Source organism: Oncorhynchus mykiss, chromosome 25 (genome assembly GCF_057628025.1).
Source record: "Oncorhynchus mykiss isolate SJ-2025 chromosome 25, ASM5762802v1, whole genome shotgun sequence".
In the NCBI taxonomy this organism is placed as follows: Eukaryota; Metazoa; Chordata; class Actinopteri; order Salmoniformes; family Salmonidae; genus Oncorhynchus; species Oncorhynchus mykiss.
Genome location: NC_143046.1, coordinates 70321676 through 70344588, shown reverse-complemented (window position 1 = coordinate 70344588; position 22913 = coordinate 70321676). Strand labels below are relative to the sequence as shown.

The 22913-nt window shown below is 43.5% G+C and overlaps 2 protein-coding genes across 13 annotated transcripts in view; both read right to left on the bottom strand.

Moving 5' to 3' along the window:
• Positions 1–22913, bottom strand: part of LOC149972110 (uncharacterized) — a 395887-nt gene that overhangs the window by 93811 nt on the left and 279163 nt on the right. The gene's annotated exons all lie outside the window — the stretch shown is intronic.
• The window catches only part of LOC110505678 (phospholipid-transporting ATPase VD), a 40285-nt gene continuing 27345 nt past the window's right edge, over positions 9974–22913 (bottom strand). For 8 of the 12 annotated variants that reach the window (XM_036962431.2, XM_090220967.1, XM_021585065.3 and 5 more), the window contains 8 exons: positions 17229–17413; positions 16876–17131; positions 16532–16734; positions 16230–16430; positions 16043–16123; positions 15755–15859; positions 12638–12825; positions 9974–12501 (listed from right to left, as the gene is read on the bottom strand). In XM_036962431.2, coding sequence (XP_036818326.2) covers positions 12258–12501; positions 12638–12825; positions 15755–15859; positions 16043–16123; positions 16230–16430; positions 16532–16734; positions 16876–17131; positions 17229–17413 — 1463 coding nt within the window. In that variant the 3' untranslated portion in view covers positions 9974–12257. The remainder of the gene's footprint in view (positions 12502–12637; positions 12826–15754; positions 15860–16042; positions 16124–16229; positions 16431–16531; positions 16735–16875; positions 17132–17228; positions 17414–22913) is intronic. The other 4 variants (XM_021585064.3, XM_090220973.1, XM_090220970.1 and 1 more) reach the window with 1 other exon arrangement.

The following is a 22913-nucleotide window of genomic DNA, read 5'->3' as shown; positions in this document are numbered from 1 at the left end:
TAATCCATCCACCTCCCACGTGTGTCATATCAAGAAGCAGCATGATAAAACAGCATGATCAGGTGCACCTTGTGCTGTGGACAAGAAAAGGCCACTCTAAAATGTGCAGTTTTGTCACACAACACAATGCCATAGATATCTCAAGTTGAGGGAGCGTGCAATTGGCATGCTGATTGCAGGAATGTCCACCAGAGCTCTCGCCAGAGAATTGAATGTTCATTTCTCTATCATACACCACCTCTAACTTTGTTTTAGAGAATTTTGCAGTATGTTCAACCGCCCTCATAACTGCAGACGACGTCCAGCTTCTTCACATGCGGGATCGTCAGACCAGACTGATGAAATTGCGGAGTATTTATTTCTGAAATTAAAACCGTTTTGTGGGGAAAACCGTATTCTGAATGGCAGGGCATGGCTCCCAAGTGGGTGGTGTTTCAAAGTGTTTGAAAATGACGATTATCTGCCTAGTCGTGAAATCCATGGATTTCCTTATATGATCATTAACTCAGTAAAATCATTGAAATTGTTGCATTTATATTTTTATTCAGTATATACAGTATATATTATCCAAGCAGATAGTATATCTGATTTCGATGTATACATAGTTCTGATGACTGTTGAAATTAGCTTGATGTAACAACCTGCTCAGTCAGTTTAAGTCAATCAATTTAATTTGAAGTTTTATCCTAATTTCAATGTTCACAACGCTGGTTGATTACTTTTTTCAAATCTCATGTATTTTCCACATTGATTCCACGTTGCTGACAAATTGCAACAACATTGATTCAACCAGTGTGTGCCCAATTTCACACTTTAATAAACAAAGCCTCTACCATAATAGGTACAACAAAATTGAATTTAGTGAGAAATTGAATATTTATTTTTTATCTTTATTCAAAGGGGCAATCTGGGATTCAAACAACAATAAATAAGCCACTCCACAACTTTTTTGGGGGGTAAACACCGGAGGGATGGGCCTAGCTTAACTACCTTTAGCGTCTATGAATGAAGGTTTCTTCTGGATGGGGGAGTTTTGTTAAAACCTCTTTGGGCTGCAATCCTGTTAACGGGATGATATGACAACAGCCAGTGAAAGTGTAGGGCACCTAATTCAAAACAACATAAATCTCATAATTAAAATTCCTCAAACATACATGTATCCTATACAGTTTAACGGTAGTCTTGTTGTTAATCCCACCACAGTGTCCGATTTCAAATAGGCTTTATGGCGAAAGCACCATAAACGATTGTTAGGTCACCACCAAACTACAATAAAAACAGCAATTTTCCCAGCTAAAGAGAGGAGTCACAAAAAGCACAAATAGAGATAATTTTCAAAAAACAAAAGGTTAAATTAATACACACCTTTATAGGGTTAGTGTTCCCACACAGCCATATCTCCATGTTACAGTGATTTTTTTACTGAAAACAGACGGAAGACAGGCGTCCACCTGTGCTAATTTGCTATCTAGTGTGTAAGCGTAACCTGGAAGTGTAGAGAAAGTAGTTTCACAGATGGTGTTACCAAAAGCTGTGTGGATCTGTGCTAACCTGCTACAGTAAGTGTATTATTTCTATTTGAAGGATTCTTTATTTTTTATTTAACCTTTATTTAACTAGGCAAGTCAGTTAAGAACAAATTCTTATTTACAATGACGGCCTACCAAAAGGCAAAAGACCTCCTGCGGGGACAGAGGCTGGGATTAAAAAATAAATTAAAAACATAAATATAGGACAAAACACACATCATGACAAGAGACAACACTACATAAAAGAGAGACCGAAGACAACAATTTAGCAAGGCAGCAACACATGACAACACAGCATGGTAGCAACACAACATGGTAGCAGCACAAAACATGGTACAAACATTATTGGGCACAGAGAACAGCACAAAGGGCAAGAAGGTAGAGACAATAATACACCACACAAAACAGCCACAACTGTCAGTAAGAGTGTCCATGATTGAGTCTTTGAATGAAGAGATTGAGATAAAACTGTCCAGTTTGAGTGCTTGTTGCAGCTCGTTCCAGTCACTAGCTGCAGCGAACTGAAAAGAGAAGCGACCCAGGGATGTGTGTGCTTTGGGGACCTTTAACAGAATGTGACTTGCAGAACGGGTGTTTATATGTGGAGGATGAGGGCTGCAGTAGATATCTCAGATAGGGGGGAGTGAGGCCTAAGAGGGTTTTATAAATAAGCATTACCAGTGGGTCTTGCGACATGTATACAGAGATGACCAGTTTACAGAGGAGTATAGAGTGCAGTGATGTGTCCTATAAGGAGCATTGGTGGCAAATCTGATGGCCGAATGGTAAAGAACATCTAGCCGCTCGAAAGCATCCTACCTACTCTGTAATCTAGAATAGGTAGGATGGTCATCTGAATCAGGGTTAGTTTGGCAGCTGGGGTAAAAGAGGAGCGATTAGGATGGAGGAAACCAAGTCTAGATGTAACTTTAGCCTGCAGATTTGATATGTGCTGAGAGAAGGACAGTGTACTGTCTAGCCATACTCCCAAGAACTTGTATGAGGTGACTACCTCAAGCTCTAAACCCTCAGAGGTAGTATTCTTCTTACCAAACCACATGACCTTTATTTTGGAGGTGTTCAGAACAAGGTTAAGGGTAGAGAAAGCTTGTTGGACACTAAGAAAGCTTTGCTGTAGAGCATTTAACACAAAATCTGGGGAGGGGGCAGCTGAGTATAAGACTGTATCATCTGCATATAAATGGATGAGAGGGCTTCCCACTGCCTGAGCTATGTTGTTGATGTAAATTGAGAAAAGCGTGGGGCCTAGGATTGAGCCTTGGGGTACTCCCTTGGTGACAGGCAGTGGCTGAGACTTATACACTGCACTCTTTGAGAGAGGTAGTTAGCAAATCAGGCAAAAGACCCCTCGGAGACACTAATATTCCTTAGCCGGCCCACAAGAATGGAATGGTCTACCGTATCAAAAGCTTTGGCCAAGTCAATAAAAATAGCACCACAACATTGCTTAGAATCAAGGGCAATGGTGACATCATTGAGGACCTTTAAGGTTGCAGTGACACATCCATAACCTAAATGGAAACTAGATTGCATAGCAGAGAGAATACTATAGACATCAAGACAGCTAGTCAGTTGATTATTGACAAATTCTTCCAACGCTTTTGATAAACAGAACAAAATAGAAATAGGCCTATAACAATTAGGATCAGCTTGATCTCCCCCTTTAAATAAAGGAGGAACCGTGGCTGCCTTCCAAGCAATAGGAACCTCCCCAGAAAGGCGAGACAGGCTTGGCGATGATAGGGGCAGCAACCTTAAAGAAGAAAGGGTTTAAACCATCATCTGACGCAATGTTTTTTTTTGGTCAAGTTTCAGGAGCTCCTCTAGCACCTCAGACTTGGTGACTGCTTACATGGAGAAACTTTGTAGCGGGGCAGGGGAAAAAAGAGGGAGAAGCATTGGGGATAGTCACATTAGAGGGGGTGGGAGATGAGGAATTGTTGAAAGTGCAAGGAGGCATGGCTGTGTCAAATAGGAATCCTGACTTAATGAAGTGGTGATTAAAGAACTCAGCCATGTGCTTCTTGTCAGTAACAGCCACATCATCAACTTTAAGGGACATGGGCAGCTCTGAGGAGGAGGAGGGTTTATTCTCCAGGTCTTTAACCGTTTTTCAGAACTTCATGGGGTTAGACCCACAGATAGAGAACTGCCCCTTAAAGTAACGAACTTTGGCCGTCTGGATAGCCTGAGTGCACTTATTTCTCATTTGCCTGAACGAGAGCCAGTCAGCCTGAGTATGTGTGTGCCGAGCCTTTCGCCAAATGCAATTCTTAAGGTGGAGTAACTCTGCAAGATCACGGTCGAACCAGGGGCTGAACCGTTTATAATTTGCATTTTCTTTATGGGGGCGTGTTTGTTAAAAGTACCACTGAAAATATAAAAAAAGAAGGTCCAAGCGTCTTCGACAGAGGGGCTCAAGCTGATTCTATACCATTTTACAGAGGCCAGTTCATGAAGGAAGGCTTGCTCATTAAAGTTTTTTAGCAAGCGTCTATAACAAATCAGGACAGGTTGTTTCACTGAGCAGCCATGATGAACACAGGCTGTAAACCAGTGATCACTAAGGTAATTACAGAAAACACCAGACTGATACCTATCAGGATTATTTGTGAGAATAACATCAAGAAGAGTAGCCTTTTCTGGGTGTTTGGACTTTGGAGTCATACCTTGTGGGATTGGTAATAATCTGAGGAAGATTACTGGGCCGACCAACCAGTGCTCCCGCACATTGGCTAACCGGGCTATCTGCATAGGTCACCAAGCAGGACAAATTCAGACTTGGTGTAAGGGGCCAGGAGAGAGCTTAGGGCAGGTAGGATACAGGCCGGTGCTGATGGAGGACGATAGCACCCAGCAACAGTCAACAAAGAGCTATTTGAATGTTTGATACTTAAAACCAGCAAATCAATTGTTTGGGGACAGACTTGGTGCAGACAACCAAGCACAGAAGGTGATCCTTGGTGAAGATTGCCACTCTACCACATTTGGAAGATCATTCTTGCTGAAAAAGGTAATAACCAGAAAGGTTAACATCAGTGTTCAAAACGCTCTTCCTTAACCACATCTCAGTAGTGACCACACATCTGTATTGGAGCTCTGAACACACACTATCAATTGATCCATTTTAGGTAAGAAGCTTCTAGTGTTAACGTGAAGAAAACCCAGGCTTTTACGGGAGCAGATATCAGAGCACAAGTCAGAATTGGGGCTAGCAGCAGTAGATGGGACAGGGTGTACATGCACATTTCCAGATATCATCAACAGTAATACAATCAAGTCACGGCATAGTACAGGGAGAGCTTTGCAGTGCTGATTTATGACATCTGAATGTGCATCAGATGACAACAAGATCATATTGTACAGCAATTTCATCAAATCAAATTTTATTTGTCACATACATGGTTAGCAGATGTTAATGCAATTGTAGCAAAATGCATTGTGCTTTTGTTCTGACCATGCAGTAATATCTAACAAGTAATCTAACAATTTCACAACAACTACCTTATACACACAAGTGTAAAGGAATGAATAAGAAGATGTACATACAAATATATGAATGAGCGATGGGCGAACGGCATAGGCAAGATGCAGTAGATGGTATAGAGTACAGTATTTACATATGAGATGAGTAGTGTAAGCATTATACTGTATAAAGTGGCATAGTTTAAAGTGACTAGTGATACATTAATTACATCCAATTTTTTATTATTAAAGTGGCTAGAGATTGAGTCAGTATGTTGGCAGCAGCCACTCAATGTTACTGATGGCTGTTTAACAGTCTGATGGCCTTGAGATAAAAGCTGTTTTTCAGTCTCGCGGTCCCAGCTTTGATGCACCTGTATTGATCTCGTCTTCTGGATGATAGCGGGGTGAACAGGCAGTGGCTCGGGTGGTTGTTGTCATTAATTATCTTTTTGGCCTTCCTGTGACATTGGGTGGTTTAGGTGTCCTGGAGAGCAGGTAGTTTGCCCCCGGTGATGCGTTGTGCAGACCTCACTACCCTCTGGAGAGGCTTACGGTTGTAGGCGGAGCAGTTGCCGTACCAGGCGGTGATACAGCCCGACAGGATGCTCTCAATTGTGCATCTGTAAAAGTTTGTGTGATTTTGGTGACAAGTCGAATTTCTTCAGCCTCCTGAGGTTGAAGAAGCGCTGTTGCTCCTTCTTCACCACGCTGTCTGCGTGGGTGGACCATTTCAGTTTGTCCGTGATGTGTATGCCGAGGAACTTAAAACTTTCCACCTTCTCCACTACTGTCCCGTCGATGTGGATGGGGGGGTGCTCCCTCTGCTGATTCCTGAAGTCCACGATCATCTCCTTTGTTTTGTTGAGTGTGAGGTTATTTTCCTGACACCACACTCCGAGGGCCCTCACCTCCTTCCTGTAGGCCGTCTCGTCGTTGTTGGTAATCAAGCCTACCACTGTAGTGTTGTCTGCAAACTTGATTAAGTTGGAGGCGTGCATGGCCACGCAGTCATGGGTGAACAGGAGTACAGGAGAGGGCTGAGAACGCACCCTTGTGGGGCCCCAGTGTTGAGGATCAGCGGGGTGGAGATGTTGTTTCCTACCCTCACCACCTGGGGGCGGCCCGTCAGGAAGTCCAGGACCCAGTTGCACAGGGCGGGGTCGAGACCCAGGGTGTCGACCTTAATGACGAGTTTGGAGGGTACTATGGTGTTAAATGCTGAGCTGTAGTCGATGAACAGCATTCTAACATAGGTATTCCTCTTGTCCAGATGGGTTAGGGCAGTGTGCAGTGTGATTGCATCGTCTGTGGACCTATTGGGGCGGTAAGCAAATTGGAGTGGGACTAGGGTGTCAGGTAGGGTGGAGGTGATATGATGTTTGACTAGTCTCTCAAAGCACTTCATGATGACGGAGGTGAGTGCTACGGGGCGATAGTCATTTAGCTCAGTTACCTTAGCTTTCTTGGGAACTGGAACAATGGTGGACCTCTTGAAGCATGTGGGAACAGCAGACTGGGATAAGGATAGATTGAATATGTCTGTAAACACACCAGCCAGCTGGTCTGCGCATGCTCTGAGGACGCGGCTAGGGATGCCGTCTGGGCCGGCAGCCTTGCGAGGGTTAACACATTTATATGCTTTACTTACGTTGGCTGCGGTGAAGGAGAGCCCGCAGGGTTTGGTAGCGGGCCATATCGTTGGCACTGTTTTGCCCTCAAAGCGACCAAAGAAGTTGTTTAGTTTGTCTGGGAGCAGGACATCGTGGTCCATGACGGGGCTGGTTTTCTTTTTGTAGTCCGTGTTTGACTGTAGACCCTGCCACATACCTCTCGTGTCTGAGCCATTGATTTGCGACTCTACTTTGTCTCTATACTGACGCTTAGCTTGTTTGATTGCCTTGCGGAGGGAATAGCTACACTGTTTGTATTCGGTCATGTTTCCGGTTGCCTTGCCCTGATTAAAAGCAGTGGTTCGCGCTTTCAGTTTTGCACGAATGCTGCCATCAATCCACGGTTTCTGGTTGGGGAAGGTTTTAATAGTTGCTGTGGGTACAACATCACCGATGCACTTGCTAATAAACTCGCTCACCGAATCAGCGTATTCATCAATGTTATTGTCCGACGCTATGCGGAACATATCCCAGTCCACGTGATTGAAGCAATCTTGAAGCGTGGAATCAGATTGGTCGGCCAGCGCTGAACAGACATGAGCACTGGCATTTCCTGTTTTAGTTTCTGTCTATAGGCATGGAGCAACAAAATGGAGTCGTGGTCAGATTTTCCGAAAGGAGGGCGGGGCAGGGCTTTGTATGAGTCGCAGAAGTTAGAGTAACAATGGTCCAGGATTTTTTCCGCCCGGGTAGCGCATTCGATATGCTGATAAAATTTTGGGAGTCTTGTTTTCAGTTTAGCATTGTTAAAATCCCCAGCTACAATGAATGCAGCCTCAGGATATGTGGTTTCCAGTTTACATAGAGTCCAATGAAGTTCATTCAGGGCCATCGATGTGTCTGCTTGGGGGGGTTTATATACAACTGTGATTATAATCGAAGAGAATTCTCTTGGTAGATAATGCGGTCGACATTTGATTGGAAGGAATTATTGGTCAGGTGAGCAAAAGGACTTGAGTTCCTGTATGTTATGATCACACCACGTCTCATTAATCATAACGCAACCCCCCCGCCCTTCTTCTTACCAGAGAGATGTTTGTTTCTGTCGGCGCGATGTGTGAAGAAACCAGGTGGTTGTACCGACTCCGATAGCGTGTCTTGAGTGAGCCACGTTTCAGTGAAACAAAGAACAATCTCTGATGTCTCTCTGGAAGGCAACCCTTGCTCTGATTTCGTCTACCTTGTCAAGAGACTGGACGTTGGCGAGTAGTTAACTCGGGAGTGGTGGGCGATGTGCCCGTCTATGGAGCCTGACCAGAAGACCGCTTCTTCTGCCCCTCCTGCGGCGCCGTTGTTTTGGGTCACCGGCTGGGATGCGATCCATTGTCCTGGGTGGTGGACCAAACAGAGGATCTGCTTCGGGAAAGTCGTATTCCTGGTCGTAGTGTTGGTAAGTTGACATTGCTCTTATATCCAATAGTTTTGCCCGGCTGTATGTAATCAAACTTAAGATTTCCTGGGGTAACAATGTAAGAGATAACACATAAAAAAAACAAAATACTGCAGTTTCCTGAGAACGCGAAGCGAGGCAGCCATCTCTGTCGGCGCCGGGGTCTAGCCTCTAGCCTCCGGTAACATGAATTCAAAGCCAGTGAGAGGTGTTTAGAAACAGCAGTGCAGCAGGTAACGGGAGTAGGTGTCACCCACTTGGGAGAAGCTTTTATTTCTGGAGGCAGATTTCTTGTAGAAAATGCCAGTGGGTGGTCTTTGAACAGCAGGAGGGGGCTTCAAGGCCTCTGGATCTGGGTGGGGTAGCCTGCCATTTGTTGAGCTCAAAGGCTTCAACACCTCTCGCTTCACACATGAGGGCTAATTGAAGTTGTATCTCTTTGTCCTAGCAAAGCTTGGTAGCCTGAGTATTCAGTCCTTATTAAGTCAAATATATAATTGTCATTTATTTTTCTTCTTTGCTTTTGAAAGTAAAAAAATAGCTTCAGACTAAGCATTACTCAGCTCCAGGTTGGATGTGGTTTTCAGGCCTCTGCTTGTTTGCCAGAGCATTTGATGTATAGTTTGGGAATAATAATCCTTGAGCGTATGAAGCATTCCAAGTAATTCCATCCAAAATCAGGTTGTTGGTTTGCTGTTTCAATTTGGAATGAAGGTTATGTTGTTTAGGGTAGCATCCTGTATATGTCCCTTCCAAAAAAATCTAAGTTTGTATAACTCTTATCTATTTTTAAAAACATGCTGAAAAATGTGGGAGCTCATCTGCTCATGACCTCTCTCAAGTACCCTCCTTTCTAGCTGATTAAAGATTAGGGCCGTATGTTTCGAAAGCCATATCGCAAACAATGATTATTGACGTTTTTAGACATTAAACAGCAGGATTATAGTTCACATGAGCCAGTCATGGGCGAAGCTAACCACTGAAAACTGTAGGGATAAGGCAGAATTCCGCCAAGTGTTTGAGAGCTATGGGTAGGGTAGACAGTTGAACTATGCTCATGAGGCATTTCTGTTCTATTCTTCAAGATTCAATGGCTATATATCACAGGAGGTTGGTGGCACCTTAATTGGGGAGGATGGGCTCATGGTAGTGGAATGGTATCAAATACATGGTTTCCACTGCTATATATAATTCATATAAAAGTCAGAAAATGGATGTACCAATCCCAGATTGTCCCTTTTTTAAATACAATATTTAAACAATTAATATATTTTAACAATTAAATATAAATAGGCTAATAACAATACTATGATGCCTAGTGAAGGGATTCCCTTGTCTTGAAGCCTTTCAGATAACATTCCTAAAACTCACTGCACAGGAAGAGAACTTGAATTTTGTTTGATCAGGTAGGCTATAAGATAAAATGTACGATTAGGGACAAGAATGACATTCTTACCCTAATGTCTCCACCTCATTGTCGACACTTGGCGTGTCACTGTAGTAGGTCATCGTGAAAACGATGGCAATTAATCACCTGTGCGATTCTCCACCTGTCAGGCTACAGCGTCGACTCAACATTCTAAAAGCACCAACTGAAATCCTACACACACGCTGACCAAACGGAAATGATGAGAAAGTTCCAAGCAGACACGCCATAACAAAAATGTAAAACTGGCAGACATTACTACAGTAGTCCTACATAGTCATATGCCTACTGTGATCTCAACGGGTCCACAGTTTGTAGGATTAAACTGTCCTTTATCCACATTTTAAAAGAAAGATGGAGGGACGTAGAGGAGGGGAGGGAGCTAGCAGGGTTGACTCAGGCCCCATTTACCCTTGTTTAGAATATTAGGCTAATGAAGTAGTTTGTATAATAATAACACTAATTATCGTACACAAATTAACATCAGACGTTTAATAACACTAAACTCAAATAATTAACATGATACAGAACACATGAGTTGCTAATGTATTTATACCAATATCTTATACATTGCTCTGAAACACATTTGGAATTAAGTTGATATAAAATAATGACTTCTAATCATTGCTCTGAAACTTTTCCAATTGGACTATATTCAAATCAGCCGCCTTTGCCATGTTGTACAGGATTTGATATGTAGGATTGAACTGTAAAAATCTATTTTTTAAAAAAAATTACATCAGTCTAATGTTACCACATAAAATACTGAGGATGATCTGTCTGAAAAAGACCAAACCAGGTCAGAATTGCATGTGGTAGAGAAAAACGTAACTTCTCAGAAGTAGATATGAATGCCAATGCCTTATCCAGGCAAACTCAAGAGAACATTTGTAAAGCCTATTTTCAGCGGTGGAAAAAGTACCCAATTGTCACACTTAATGATACCTTGATAGAAAATGACTCAAGTAAAAGTGAAATTCACCCAGTAAAATGCTACTTGAGTAAAAGTCTAAAAGTATTTGGTTTTAAATATACTTAAGTATTAAAGGTAAATGTAATTGCTAAAATATACTTATATTATAAATAATTTCAAATTCCTTATATTAAGCAAACCACAATGTGTTTTCTAATTTACAGATAGCCAGGGGCACACTCAAACACATAATTCACAAACAAAGCATTTGTGTTTAGTGAGTCTGCCAGATCAGAGGCAGTAGAGATGACCAGGGATGTTCTCTTGATAAGTGTGTGAATTGGACAATTTTCATGTTCTGCTAAGCATTCAAAATGTAATGATTATTTTGGGTGTCAGGGAAAAAGTATGGAGTAAAAAGTACATTGTTTTCTTTAGGAATGTAGTAAAGTAAAAGTTGTCAAAAATATAAATAGTAAAGATATCCCCAAAAAACAACTGAAGTAGTACTTTAAAGTATTTTTTACTGAAGTACTTTACACCACTGCCTACTTCACATAGAGGGCCATACCTGAATCCTCCTCCTGCACTTAGGCCTACTAAGTTGCACTTTTGGTTGTCTTGCTTTAGAAGCCCTAGGCCCTCAGTCAATTCCCACATTTCATTTTCATTTTGTCAGTGTGTACATAGCATTTTGGTTCTTGTCTTGTAACTAAACATGTGCTGCCACTTTGGTCAGGACTTTCTCAAAAAGAGATTGTATCTCAACAAGGAAATACATGTTAAATAAATATATCCCATGTTTTAGTGGACTGCTTTACTCAACTAAAGGTCAGAGGAAAACAGTGGTGAGAAAGGTCAGGTCCATGCCAAATCCATTTCAACTCCAGTCAAAATGAATTCAAGTGTGATTCAGGAGGAAAAGGCCACTTTACAGCATTTTGATTTGGTCTAGCCCTTCAATGGGACCTCTGTGTCCAAGGTTCATATGCATAATTTGCAATGTTATTTTGGAGTGTTTGTTTAAGACACACCAACGTCGAAGAGTTGTGCCTAAACACAAAAGGAGTCATAGCTTGATGCTAACTTTAAAAATAAGTGTACGCAGCTCAAGGATTGTAAAAACATTCCAAACATTACACACTCCTGCATATAATTCCACCCGTCTCAACGAAGCAGCGCTTTGATAACTAATAATGATAACGAATAGCCTTCTGTTCTCTACATGCTCAGTGCACATTGAAGAGGGCCAGAGTGGACCACACCTAGCAGTGTTCGGGTAAGGTGCACTATGAAGGGGCCTCTTCACCATGGACACTGGATTGTGTCAAAGTCCTACCACACAGCACACACACATTTATGAATGTGTCCACATCACCAATCTTTTCTCAAGGGACCATGACTCCATGTTAATGCAACTCTAGGCACATGTGAGAAACATCCATCTCTTTGCCCTGGATAGACAGCATGGTGATCTTAACCAACACCAGTGAGCAATGCATGCAAGGCAGCAAGCCAGCTAGCTTTGAAGGGTGTTAGGGTTGAACCCTGTAGCCACCATGTAAATAATGAATAGCACAGGCTTGGAACCTCTAACCCTTGCAATTTGACTGGTAAATTATGCTAACTGATGTGGCTCATGCAATGGAATGTATTTTTTGTAATGTCAGTTGAGTTAATTCAACAAATCACAGCACAAATTGAAGGGTAAACTTCCAGCTTTTACTTCCTTCTTTGCTCCTAAGAGTACACTCACAATGGCTACCAATTATGCCATCAATGACTTGAATGGGGACTATTCTTTTCTTTCTATTGTAGCCACCTCCTGTAGCCTCTGAGGTCAGGAGAGCACAGAGCCAGTGGCAGCTCTGCATTCCTTCAGCTCTTTAGGGAGTATAAAGTCAGGGATCTTGATGTCCAAGTCTTCCACGTTGATGATGAGACCCCTGGCTTTACTCTGGGCCTGGGTCTGGTTCCAGTGCTGCATCCTCCTACAGTAGTTGTCTGGGTTGAGCTGGTCCATCAGAGCAGCTTTCAGTGTGTCAGAGGGGGAGATGCTGTTGCGCAATGCATGGAACAGGAATCTGAAAGAGTAACAGTGAGGGAAGGTAGAAAAGGTTTAAAAAATGATTTACAAAAAATATGTTTTTTATGACATGGGTCTCAAATCGAGCAGTGATTCTGTCTGAAAAGGATTGGCACTACTGTTGGTGTGTATACCTTGGTAGCAGTGCCAGCACGGTGGTGAGGGCACATACTCCATAGAAGAGTGGTTGGGACATCTGTAGCTTGTCCACACCAAGGGGATTGGTGGGGGGACTACACGTCACACACACCACACTGAAGACCAGGGTGAAAGAGAAGTAGAAGAGAGCACTACCCACCAGCACTAACACATGTAGCCATGTCTGTAACACAGAAACATAGCACAGATCAACATAGGAATATAAATAGAGTACATAACATGGAACAGGAATATTCAGACACGATCCCAGGTGCACTTATTCACAACTTGAACCCATGAGTTGCCCCCTTCAAAATGTGAATGCATTGAGACCTAGTCAAAAGTGCTAAATACAGTGCATTTGGAAAATGTATTCAGAACCCTTGAATTTTTCCACGTTACGTTACAGCCTTATTCTAAAAAGGATTCAATTGTTTTTTCCCCCTCATCAATCTACACACATTACCCCATAATGACAAAGTGAAAACAGGTTTTAGGAAATGTTTGCGAATGTATAAAAACAAACAATTACAGCCTCGAGTCTTGTTGTGTATGACGCTACAAGCTTGGCACACCTGTATTCGGGGAGTTTCTCCTATTCTTCTCTGCAGATCCTCTCAAGCTCTGTCCGGTTGGATGGGGAGCGTCGCTGCACAGCTATTTTCAGGTCTCTCCAGAGATGTTCGATTGGGTTCAAGTCCGGGCTCTGGCTGGGCCACTCAAGGACATTCAAAGACTTGTCCCGAAGCCACTCCTGCATTGTCTTGGCTGTGTGTTTATGGTCATTGTCCTGTTAGAAGATGAGGTCCTGAGCGTTCTGGAATAGATTTTCATCAAGGATCTCTCTGTACTTTCCTTCGTTCATCTTTCACCCGATCCTGACTAGGCGCCAAGTCCCTGTCGCTGAAAAACATCCCCACATTATGCTTCCACCACCATGCTTCCCGGTAGGGATGGTACCAGGTTTCCTCCAGATGTGTCTCTTGGCATTCAGGCCAAAGAGTTCAACCTTGGTTTCATCAGACCAGAGAATCTTGTTTCTCATGGTCTGAGACTCCAAGCAGGCTGTCATGTGCCTTTTCCTGAGGAGTGGCTTCCGTCTGGCCACTCTACCATAAAGGCCTGATTGGTGGAGTGCTGCAGAGATTGTAGTCCATCTGGAAGGTTCTACCATCTCCACAGAGGAATTATAAAGCTCTGTCAGAGTGACCTTCAGGTTCTTGGTCACCTCCCTGACCATGGCCCTTTTCCCCCAATTTTTACAGTTTTGTTTTATGTATTTCACTTTTATTTAACCAGGTAGACTAGTTGAGAACAAGTTCACATTTGTAACTGCGACCTGGCCAAGATAAAGCAAAGCAGTTCGACACATACAACACAGAGTTACACATGGAATAAACAAACATACAATCAATAATACAGTTGAAAAATCTGTATACAGCATGTGCAAATGAGGTAGGATAAGAGAGGTAAGGCAATAAATAGGCCATGGTGGTGAAGTAATTACAATATAGCAATTAAACACTGGAATGGTAGGATGTGCAGAAGATGAATGTGCAAGTTAAGATACTGGGGTGCAAAGTAGCAAGATAAATAAATAACAGTATGGGGATGAGGAAAATTGGATGGGCTATTTACAGATGCGCTATGTACAGGTGCAGTGATCTGTGAGCTGCTCTGACAGCTGGTGCTTAAAGCTAGTGAGGGACGTAAGAGTCCCGCTTCAGAGATTTTTGCAGTTCGTACCAGTCATTGGCAGCAGAGAACTGGAAGGAGAGGCGGCCAAAGGAAGAATTGGCTTTGGGGGTGACCAGTGAGATATACCTGCTGGGGCGCGTGCTACGGGTGGGTGCTGCTATGGTGACCAGTAAGCTGAAATATGGCGGGGCTTTACCTAGCAGAGACTTGTAGATGACCTGTAGCCAGTGGGTTTGGCGATGAGTATGAAGCGAGGGCCAGCCAACGAGATCATACAGGTCACAGTGGTGGGTAGTATATGGGGCTTTGGTGACAAAACAGATGGCACTGTGATAGACTGCATCCAATTTGTTGAGTAGAGTGTTGGAGGATATTTTGTAAATGACATCGCCGAAGTCGAGGATCGGTAGGATGGTCAGTTTTACGAGGGTAAGTTTGACAGCAAGAGTGAAGGATACTTTGTTGCGAAATATTGCTCAGTTTGGCATGGCAGCCAGCTCTAGGAAGAGTCCACGGTGTTCTTGGGGACCTTCAATGTTGCAGAACTGTTTTGGTACCCTTCCTCAGATCTGTGCCACGACACAATCCTGTCTCAGAGCAATTCCTTCGTCCTCATGGCTTGGTTTTGTCGACTATGGGACCTTATATAGACAGGTGTGTGCCTTTCCAAATCGTGTCCAATCAATTGAATTCACCACAGGTGGACTCCAATCATGTTGTAGAAACATCTCAAGGATGATCAATGGGGAACAAGATGCACCTGAGCTCAAGTTCGAGTGTTATAGCAAAGGGTCTGAATACTTATGTAAATAAGGTCATTTTAATTTTTTTTGCAAAAAATTCTAAAAACCTGCTTTCCCTTTGTCATTATGGGGTGTTGTGTGTAGATTGAGCGAAATTAAAAATATATATTTTTAGAATAAGGCTGTAACAATAAAATGTGGTAAAAGTCAAGAGGTCTGTATACTTTCTGAATGCACTGTACGTAGCCTACTGTAGGCTCCACTACTTTTTTAAAGGGGAACATATGTTCAGAACAATTAACTTGAAAGCAAAAGAATGTTGCTCTCAAAAAGTATCAAAAGAAAGGTGAAAATCGAAGTTTCAGGGAAGAATGGACAGAGAGATGTTTTCATCTTACAATATTTTCCCAATGCCAAGCCAGTGTGTCTTATTTGCAATGAAAATGTCACTGTTTACAAATAATTCAATCTCAGACTTCATTATGAATTTAAGCATGGAACTTTCAAAGTGGCATTCCCATCCCCCAAAATAATTGTATCCATATTAGAATAAGGCTGTAACGTAATAAAATGTGTAAAAACAAATCAAGGGGTCTGAATACTTTCTGAATGCACTGTAAATGCATTGTCATTATCAACCTATGGGTGTGTCAGGTAAGGTGTGATTCTCACCAGTGTGCGGCTCTCGATGACCTGGTGTAGTAGGATGATGAGGAGGGCCGAGGCGTTGATGGGAGACCCAAAGGAGAGCATGTCTGCATCTGACCCTGCATATGCCTGACCAAAAATAAGGAAGTCCTGTCATTCGTTCAAAGGCAGGGTATGACATGATGCCCTATTCAACTTAAACTACTCCCAGACTAGAGAGAACAACACCACATCACTGACCCCTTCTCAGGGTATATGTATCAAAACACAATAGATCAATGGCAATAACACTATTTGTGGAAATCTACTCACAAAGTAAGGAATGAAGAAACAGACAAGGCTTTGGTAAAGAGCGTCCAGCATCGTCAGCCAGAAGGTAGAAGGGAGGTAGGCCTGGACAGATACATAAATAAAACATATCAATGAGTGTTTGTGTTATACCCAAGGACCAGATTTGGAAATCATTGTCCTAATACAACCAGATTCTGCCTTAACACACCTTGGAATTCTGTCCGGATTTGTAGAGCTCCGGTAACTTAATGAGGGTATCTGCAGACACGTCTTTGTCCAGGATCCCGTAGAGAAGGGGAGGGGCGGAGGTGAAGAGGAGGTTGAAGAAGATGAGCACCCAGGAGTTGGTCATGACGCTCCCCGAGAAACCACAGAAGAACTGGTACCAGAACAGAAGATTCACATACATCTACACACACAGGAAGAAAAAGAGACAAAGGGAGGGAGGAAGAGAAAATAAAGACAGAGATTGTGAGTAGTGTGCCTGGGGTGAGTGAGAGATGTTCTTACCACATTCTTGTAGAAGAAGTAGAGAATCATGTTGGCCAGGCGTGTGTAGCACCAGTGGCCATGGACCAACAGTAGCTTGCGGAGGTGTTTAAACCTGGAGATGGCAAAGTCACTGGACATCACAGCCTGCATACCCTCCTGGCCAGATATCCCAATGCCAACATCTGCCACCTGGATCATACTGACATCATTGGCGCCATCACCTGGACAAAAAGGACGCCCCAGACTTAAGAATTCTAGATTGGAAGCACTAAGACAGGCCTATTCCTACTGCCTTATAAATGTGCATAAATGTTTATATCCTGGACTTATCATTTATTTAAGTGTTACCGACTTCCACTGACCTATGGCGAGGGTCATGACTCGGAGCTGGTCCCGTACCAGTTGTACCACATGGCTCTTCTGAAGTGGAGTGGAGCGGCAGCAGACCACGGCCCTGCAGCGCCGGCTCAGCTCCAGGAAGTCCCCTTTCAGGTCCTCCTGCAGGGCGAAGTCCAGTGTGCGCCCGTCCACCACCAGGGTGAAGCCTGACGTGCCCTCAGCTGCCTCGCCACGCTCTACCTCCGCCCGCAGCTCCAGCAACAAGGCCTTGCAGGCCTCCTGAAGAGACGCAATACAGGATGAGGAAGATTGATAGCAGGATGACAGGGACGCATTTTGAAGGACAAATAATTTAGAATAACAGGATAACATTCACCTTGCTATCACAGTTAGCAGTCAGCAGTTGGTCTGTGGTCCTAAGCAGTTTGCAGGCACAGGCGATATTTATGGCAGTCTCTTGTTTGTCCCCTGTGAGGACCCATACTTTGACCCCTGCTCTCTGTAGTGCCTCAATGGTCTCTGGCACCTCTTCCTGCAGTCTATCCACAATCCCTGTTGCCCCTGGCGACAGAAACAGTAACACTACAGTCAGCCATTGCAATTGGTTGTTGCTAGCCCCTAACCAAGTTTAGGGGTGACCCCATTTAGTCGATTGGTCGATTGTTTGGTCGATAGGCTTTTGGTTGGCCGAAATGTCTTTAGTCGAGCAGTAGCAAAAAATTATATATCCAGTACCAGTCAAAAGTCTGGACACACCTACTCATTCCAGGGTTTTTCTTAATTTGTACTATTTTCTACATTGTAGAATAATAGTGAAGACATCGAAACATTCCATCACTCCCCTTCTTGGTCATATAGCCCTTACACAGCCTGGTGGTGTGTTTTGGGTTATTGTCCTGTTGAAAAACAAATGATAGTCCCACTAAGTGCAAACCAGATGGGATGGCATATCACACCAGAATGCTGTGGCAGTCATGCTGGTTAAGTGTGCCTTGAATTCTAAATAAATCACTGACAGTGTCACCAGCAAGGCACCCCCACACCATCACACCTCCTCCTCCATGCTTCACGGTGGGAACCACACATGCAGAGATCATCCGCTCACCTACTCTGCATCTCACAGACATGGCGGTTGGAACCAAAAATCTCAAATTTGTATTCATCAGACCAAAGGACAGAATTCCACCAGTCTAATGTCCATGTTTCTTGGCCCAAGCAAGTCTCTTTTTCTTATTGTGTCCTTAGTAGTGGTTTCTTTGCAGCAATTCGACCATGAAGGTCTGATTCACGCAGTCTCTTCTTAACAGTTGATGTTGAGATGTCTCTGTTACTTGAACTCTATGAAGCATTTATTTGGGCTGCAATTTCTGAGGCTGGTAACTCTGATGAACTTATCCTTTGTAACTCTGGGTCTTCCTTTCCGATGGCGGTCCTCATGAGAGCCAGTTTCATCATAGCGCTTGATGGTTTTTGCGACTAGACTTGAAGAAACTTTAAAAGTTCTTGACATTTTCCGGATTGACTGACCTTCATGTCTTAAGGTAATGATGGACTGTTGTTTCTCTTTGCTTATTTGAGTTGTTCTTGCCATAATATGAACTTGGTCTTTAACCAAATAGGGCTGTCTTCTGTATACCACCCCACGCTACTGCATCAATCAATCATTAATGCGTTAGTTTATGTCATCATACAGCATACCAGTCAATCAAGGGATACCAGTCAATCAAGGGAATCAAGCATTTTAGTTTTAAAATAAATTAAAGGAGCCTTGAACAATTAGCTTAAACAATAAATAAACTGTTCCATTTAGGAAATTGCATTAATGTGACTGTTTTTAGGGAAAAATATATTTAATACATTTTATAATAAGGCTGTAACGTAACAAAATGTGGAAAAAGTCAAGGGGTCTGAATACTTTCTGAATGCACTGTACTCTGTCAGAAAAGAGAGCAAGGGTTTAGGGAATGTTTTTTCTAAACAAATGAGGAATTTCGGTAAGAGAACTTTTCAGTCAGAAATGGCTGTAATTATGTTGCAGCTTTAGCAACACGGACAGCGCGATAAACACGTTGATGTTCTGTGGTGGTCGCTGCAGCAGGGAAGAGAGAAAGACAAACGGGTGCTAGTCACACAGTCACTCGCTGTCTTTTCTTTATAATTTAATCAAACTGTGCTTAAAGCATAAGACAAGCTCAGTCCCATATTTGATGAAAACACATAGGACAGGACTCGTCAACTAGGTTTGGCCTTGGGCCAAATTCTTTGAGATAATAGTCAAATGGTCAATCCACAATTAGTAGGCCTTTTTTAACACATCTGATTGGTACATAATAAATTCAGTGACAATAAAATAATTTAGATCTGATTACGCTCATAAAATCACCAATGTCTCTATTCAATTATTATTTTTGTCTATTTCTCTGTGCATTGATTGGTTGGGAAAAACAGATCTACATAGCCTACTGTGAGCTGCACTACTTTTTTAACGTCAACATTAGTTCAGAACAATTAGCTTGATAGCAAGAGAATATGTCGCTCTCAAAAAGTATCAAAAGAAAGGTGAAAGAATGGACAGAATGTAGATGTGTTCATCTTCCAATATTTTTCCCAATGCAAAGCTAGTGTGTCTTATTTGCAATGAAAATGTTGCTGTTTGCAAATAACTCAATCTCAGACTTCATTATGAATTTAAGCATGGAACTTTCAAAGTGGCATTCCCGCCCTAGACAGAGGCCTGACACAGAAACATTTAAGCATTAACTGCAAGCTACACACAGCTTTTTTGGCTGACATATTCTTGTCACTTAAACGGGTTAAATATGCAGTTACAAGGAAGAGGGAAAACAGTGGTGGACATGGTGGAAAAACTTGAGGCCTTTACTAGAAAGCTTGAGTTGTTCGATTTGGACTTGTCATCTGGAAGGCTACTTCACTTCAGCACACTTTGCCATCTGGCTTGGATTCTTAGTTGACACGGCGCCCCGCCGCACCACCACAACAGGTCTACCAACGAATACTCCATCCGCTGTGCCTTCAACTGGCCTCCGTCGGACGTCGGAGCAGACGCGTCTACTAGCCACGGCTACTAACTTTAAACGCCGTGCCGCCCGCGTGCTAGCGACTACTCCGCGGCTCCCCTGTTCCATCTATTGCTGCCCCCTGGACCCTATGATCACTTGGCTACATAGCTGATGCCTGCTGGACTGTCCATTAATCACGGTACTCCATTCTGTTTATTTTTGTTTTGTTTATTTTTTTACATTTATTATCATTTTTGTTTGTTTATCTGTCGGCCCCAGCCGAGAACTCCGGCTCTGATTGTAGTTAACCTACCCTCTCTGCCTAGTCATCGCCATTTTACCTGTTGTTGTTTTAGCTGATTAGCAGTTGTTGTTTCACCCGTTGTTGTCTTAGTTAGCTCTCCAAATCAACACCTGTGATTACTTTATACCTCACTTTATGTCTCTCTCATATCCATCCATTCCACTCAGTATCTGGCCAACCAAGAAACACCTCTTGTCTCTGATTTGTGACATCCCATTATCCTTCACTCAACATTCTCAGTCTTCTTAAGCTACACAAAGCTAGGCCAAGGAGGATGAGCCACTATCTTGCACTTTTTGTATACCTTGTATACTGTTGTTTAGGTTAGTTATCATTGTTTTAGAATACTGCGGAGCCCTTAGTTCCACTTATTATACCTCTGATACCTCCTTTGTCCCACCTCCCACACGTGCGGTGACCTCACCCATTATAACTAGCTTATCCAGAGATACAACCTCTCTTATCATCACTCAGTGCCTAGGCTTACCTCCGCTGTACCCGCACCCCACCATACCCCTATCTGCAATCTATTCTACCACGCCCAGAAATCTGCTCCTTTTATTCTTTGTCCCCAACGCTCTAGGCGACCATTTTTGCTAGCCTTTAGCTGTACCCTCATCCTACTCTGTTCCTCGGGTGATGTGGAGGTAAACCCAAGCCCTGCGTGTCCCCAGGCACCCTCATTTGTTGACTTCTGTGATCAAAAAAACCTTGGTTTCATGCATGTCAACATCAGAAGCATCCTCCCTAAGATTGTTTTACTCACTGCTTTAGCACACTCCGCCAACCCTGATGTCCTTGCCATGTCTGAATCCTGGTTTAAGAAGGCCACCAACAATTTTGAGATTTCCATACCCAGCTACAACATTTTCAATCAAGATAGAACTGCCAAAGGGGGAGAAGTTGCAATCTACTGCAGAGATCGCCTGCAAAGTTCTGTCAAACTTTCCAGGTCTATACCCAAACAGTTTGAACTTCTAATTTTAAGAATTAACCTCTCCAGAAATAAGTCTCTCACTGTTGCTGCCTGCTATCGACCCCCCTCCGCTCCCAGCTGTGCCCTGGACACCATTTGTGAATTGATCGCCCCCCCATCTAGTTTCAGAGTTCGTTCTGTTAGGTGACATAAACTGGGAGATACTTAACACCCCGGCAGTCCTACAATCTAAGCTAGATGCCCTCAATCTCACACAAATCATCAAGGAACCCACCAGGTACAACCCTACATCCATAAACATGGGCAACCTCAGACATTATCTTGACCAACTCGCCCTCCAAAAATACATCTCCACTGTTTTCAATCAGGATCTCAGCGATCACTGCCTCATTGCCTGTATCCGCTATTGGTCCGCGGTCAAACGACCACCCTGCGAGCAGGCCTTTCTAATCGACCTGGCCCGGGTATCCTGGAAGGATATTGACCTCATCCCGTCAGTCGAGGATGCCTGGTCATTCTTTAAAAGTAATTTCCTCACCATTTTAGATAAGCATACCCCGTTCAAAAAATGCAGAACTAAGAACAGATATAGCCCTTGGTTCACTCCAGACCTGACTGCCCTTGACCAGCACAAAAACATCCTGTGGAGGACTGCAATAGCATCGAATAGTCCCCACGATATGCAACTGTTCAGGGAAGTCAGGAACCAATACACGCAGTCAGTCAGGAAAGCAAAGGCTCTTTTTTTCAAGCAGGAATTCGCATCTTGTAGCTCTAACTCCAAAAAGTTTTGGGACACTGTAAAGTCCATGGAGAACAAGAGCACCTCCTCCCAGCTGCCAACTGCACTGAGGCTAGGTAACACGGTCACCACTGATAAATCCATGATAATTGAACATTTCAATAAGCATTTCTCAACGGCTGGCCATGCCTTCCTCCTGGCTACTCCAACACCGGCCAAAACCTCCGCCTCCCCCGCAGCTACTCACCCAAGCCTCCCCAGCTTCTCCTTCACACAAATCCAAATCCAAACAGCAGATGTTCTGAAAGAGCTGCAAAACCTGGACCCGTACAAATCAGCTGGGCTAGGCAATCTGGACCCTCTCTTTCTAAAACTATCCACTGCCATTGTTGCAACCCCTATTACCAGCCTGTTCAACGTCTCTTTCGTATCGTCAGAGATCCCTAAAGATTGAAAAGCTGCCGCGGTCATCCCCCTCTTCAAAGGGGGTGACACCCTAGACCCAAACTGTTACAGACCTATATCCATCCTGCCCTGTCAATCTAAAGTCTTCGAAAGCCAAGTTAATAAACAGATCACTGACCATTTCGAATCCCACCGTACCTTCTCCGCTGTGCAATCCGGCTTCTGAGCCGGTCACGGGTGCACCTCAGCCATGCTCAAGGTACTAAACGATATCATAACCGCCATCGATAAAAGACAGTACTGTGCAGCCGTCTTCATCGACCTGGCCAAGGCTTTCGACTCTGTCAATCACCGTATTCTTATCGGCAGCCTCGGTTTTTCTAATGATTGCCTCGCCTGGTTCGCCAACTACTTTGCAGACAGAGTTCAGTGTGTCAAATCGGAGGGCATGTTGTCCGGACCTCTGGCAGTCTCTATGGGGGTACCACAGGGTTAATTTCTCGGGCCGACTCTTTTCTCTGTATATATCAATGATGTCGCTTTTGCTGCGGGCGATTCCCTGATCCACCTCTACGCAGACGACACCATTCTGTATACTTCTGGCCCTTCCTTGGACACTGTGCTAACTAACCTCCAAACAAGCTTCAATGCCA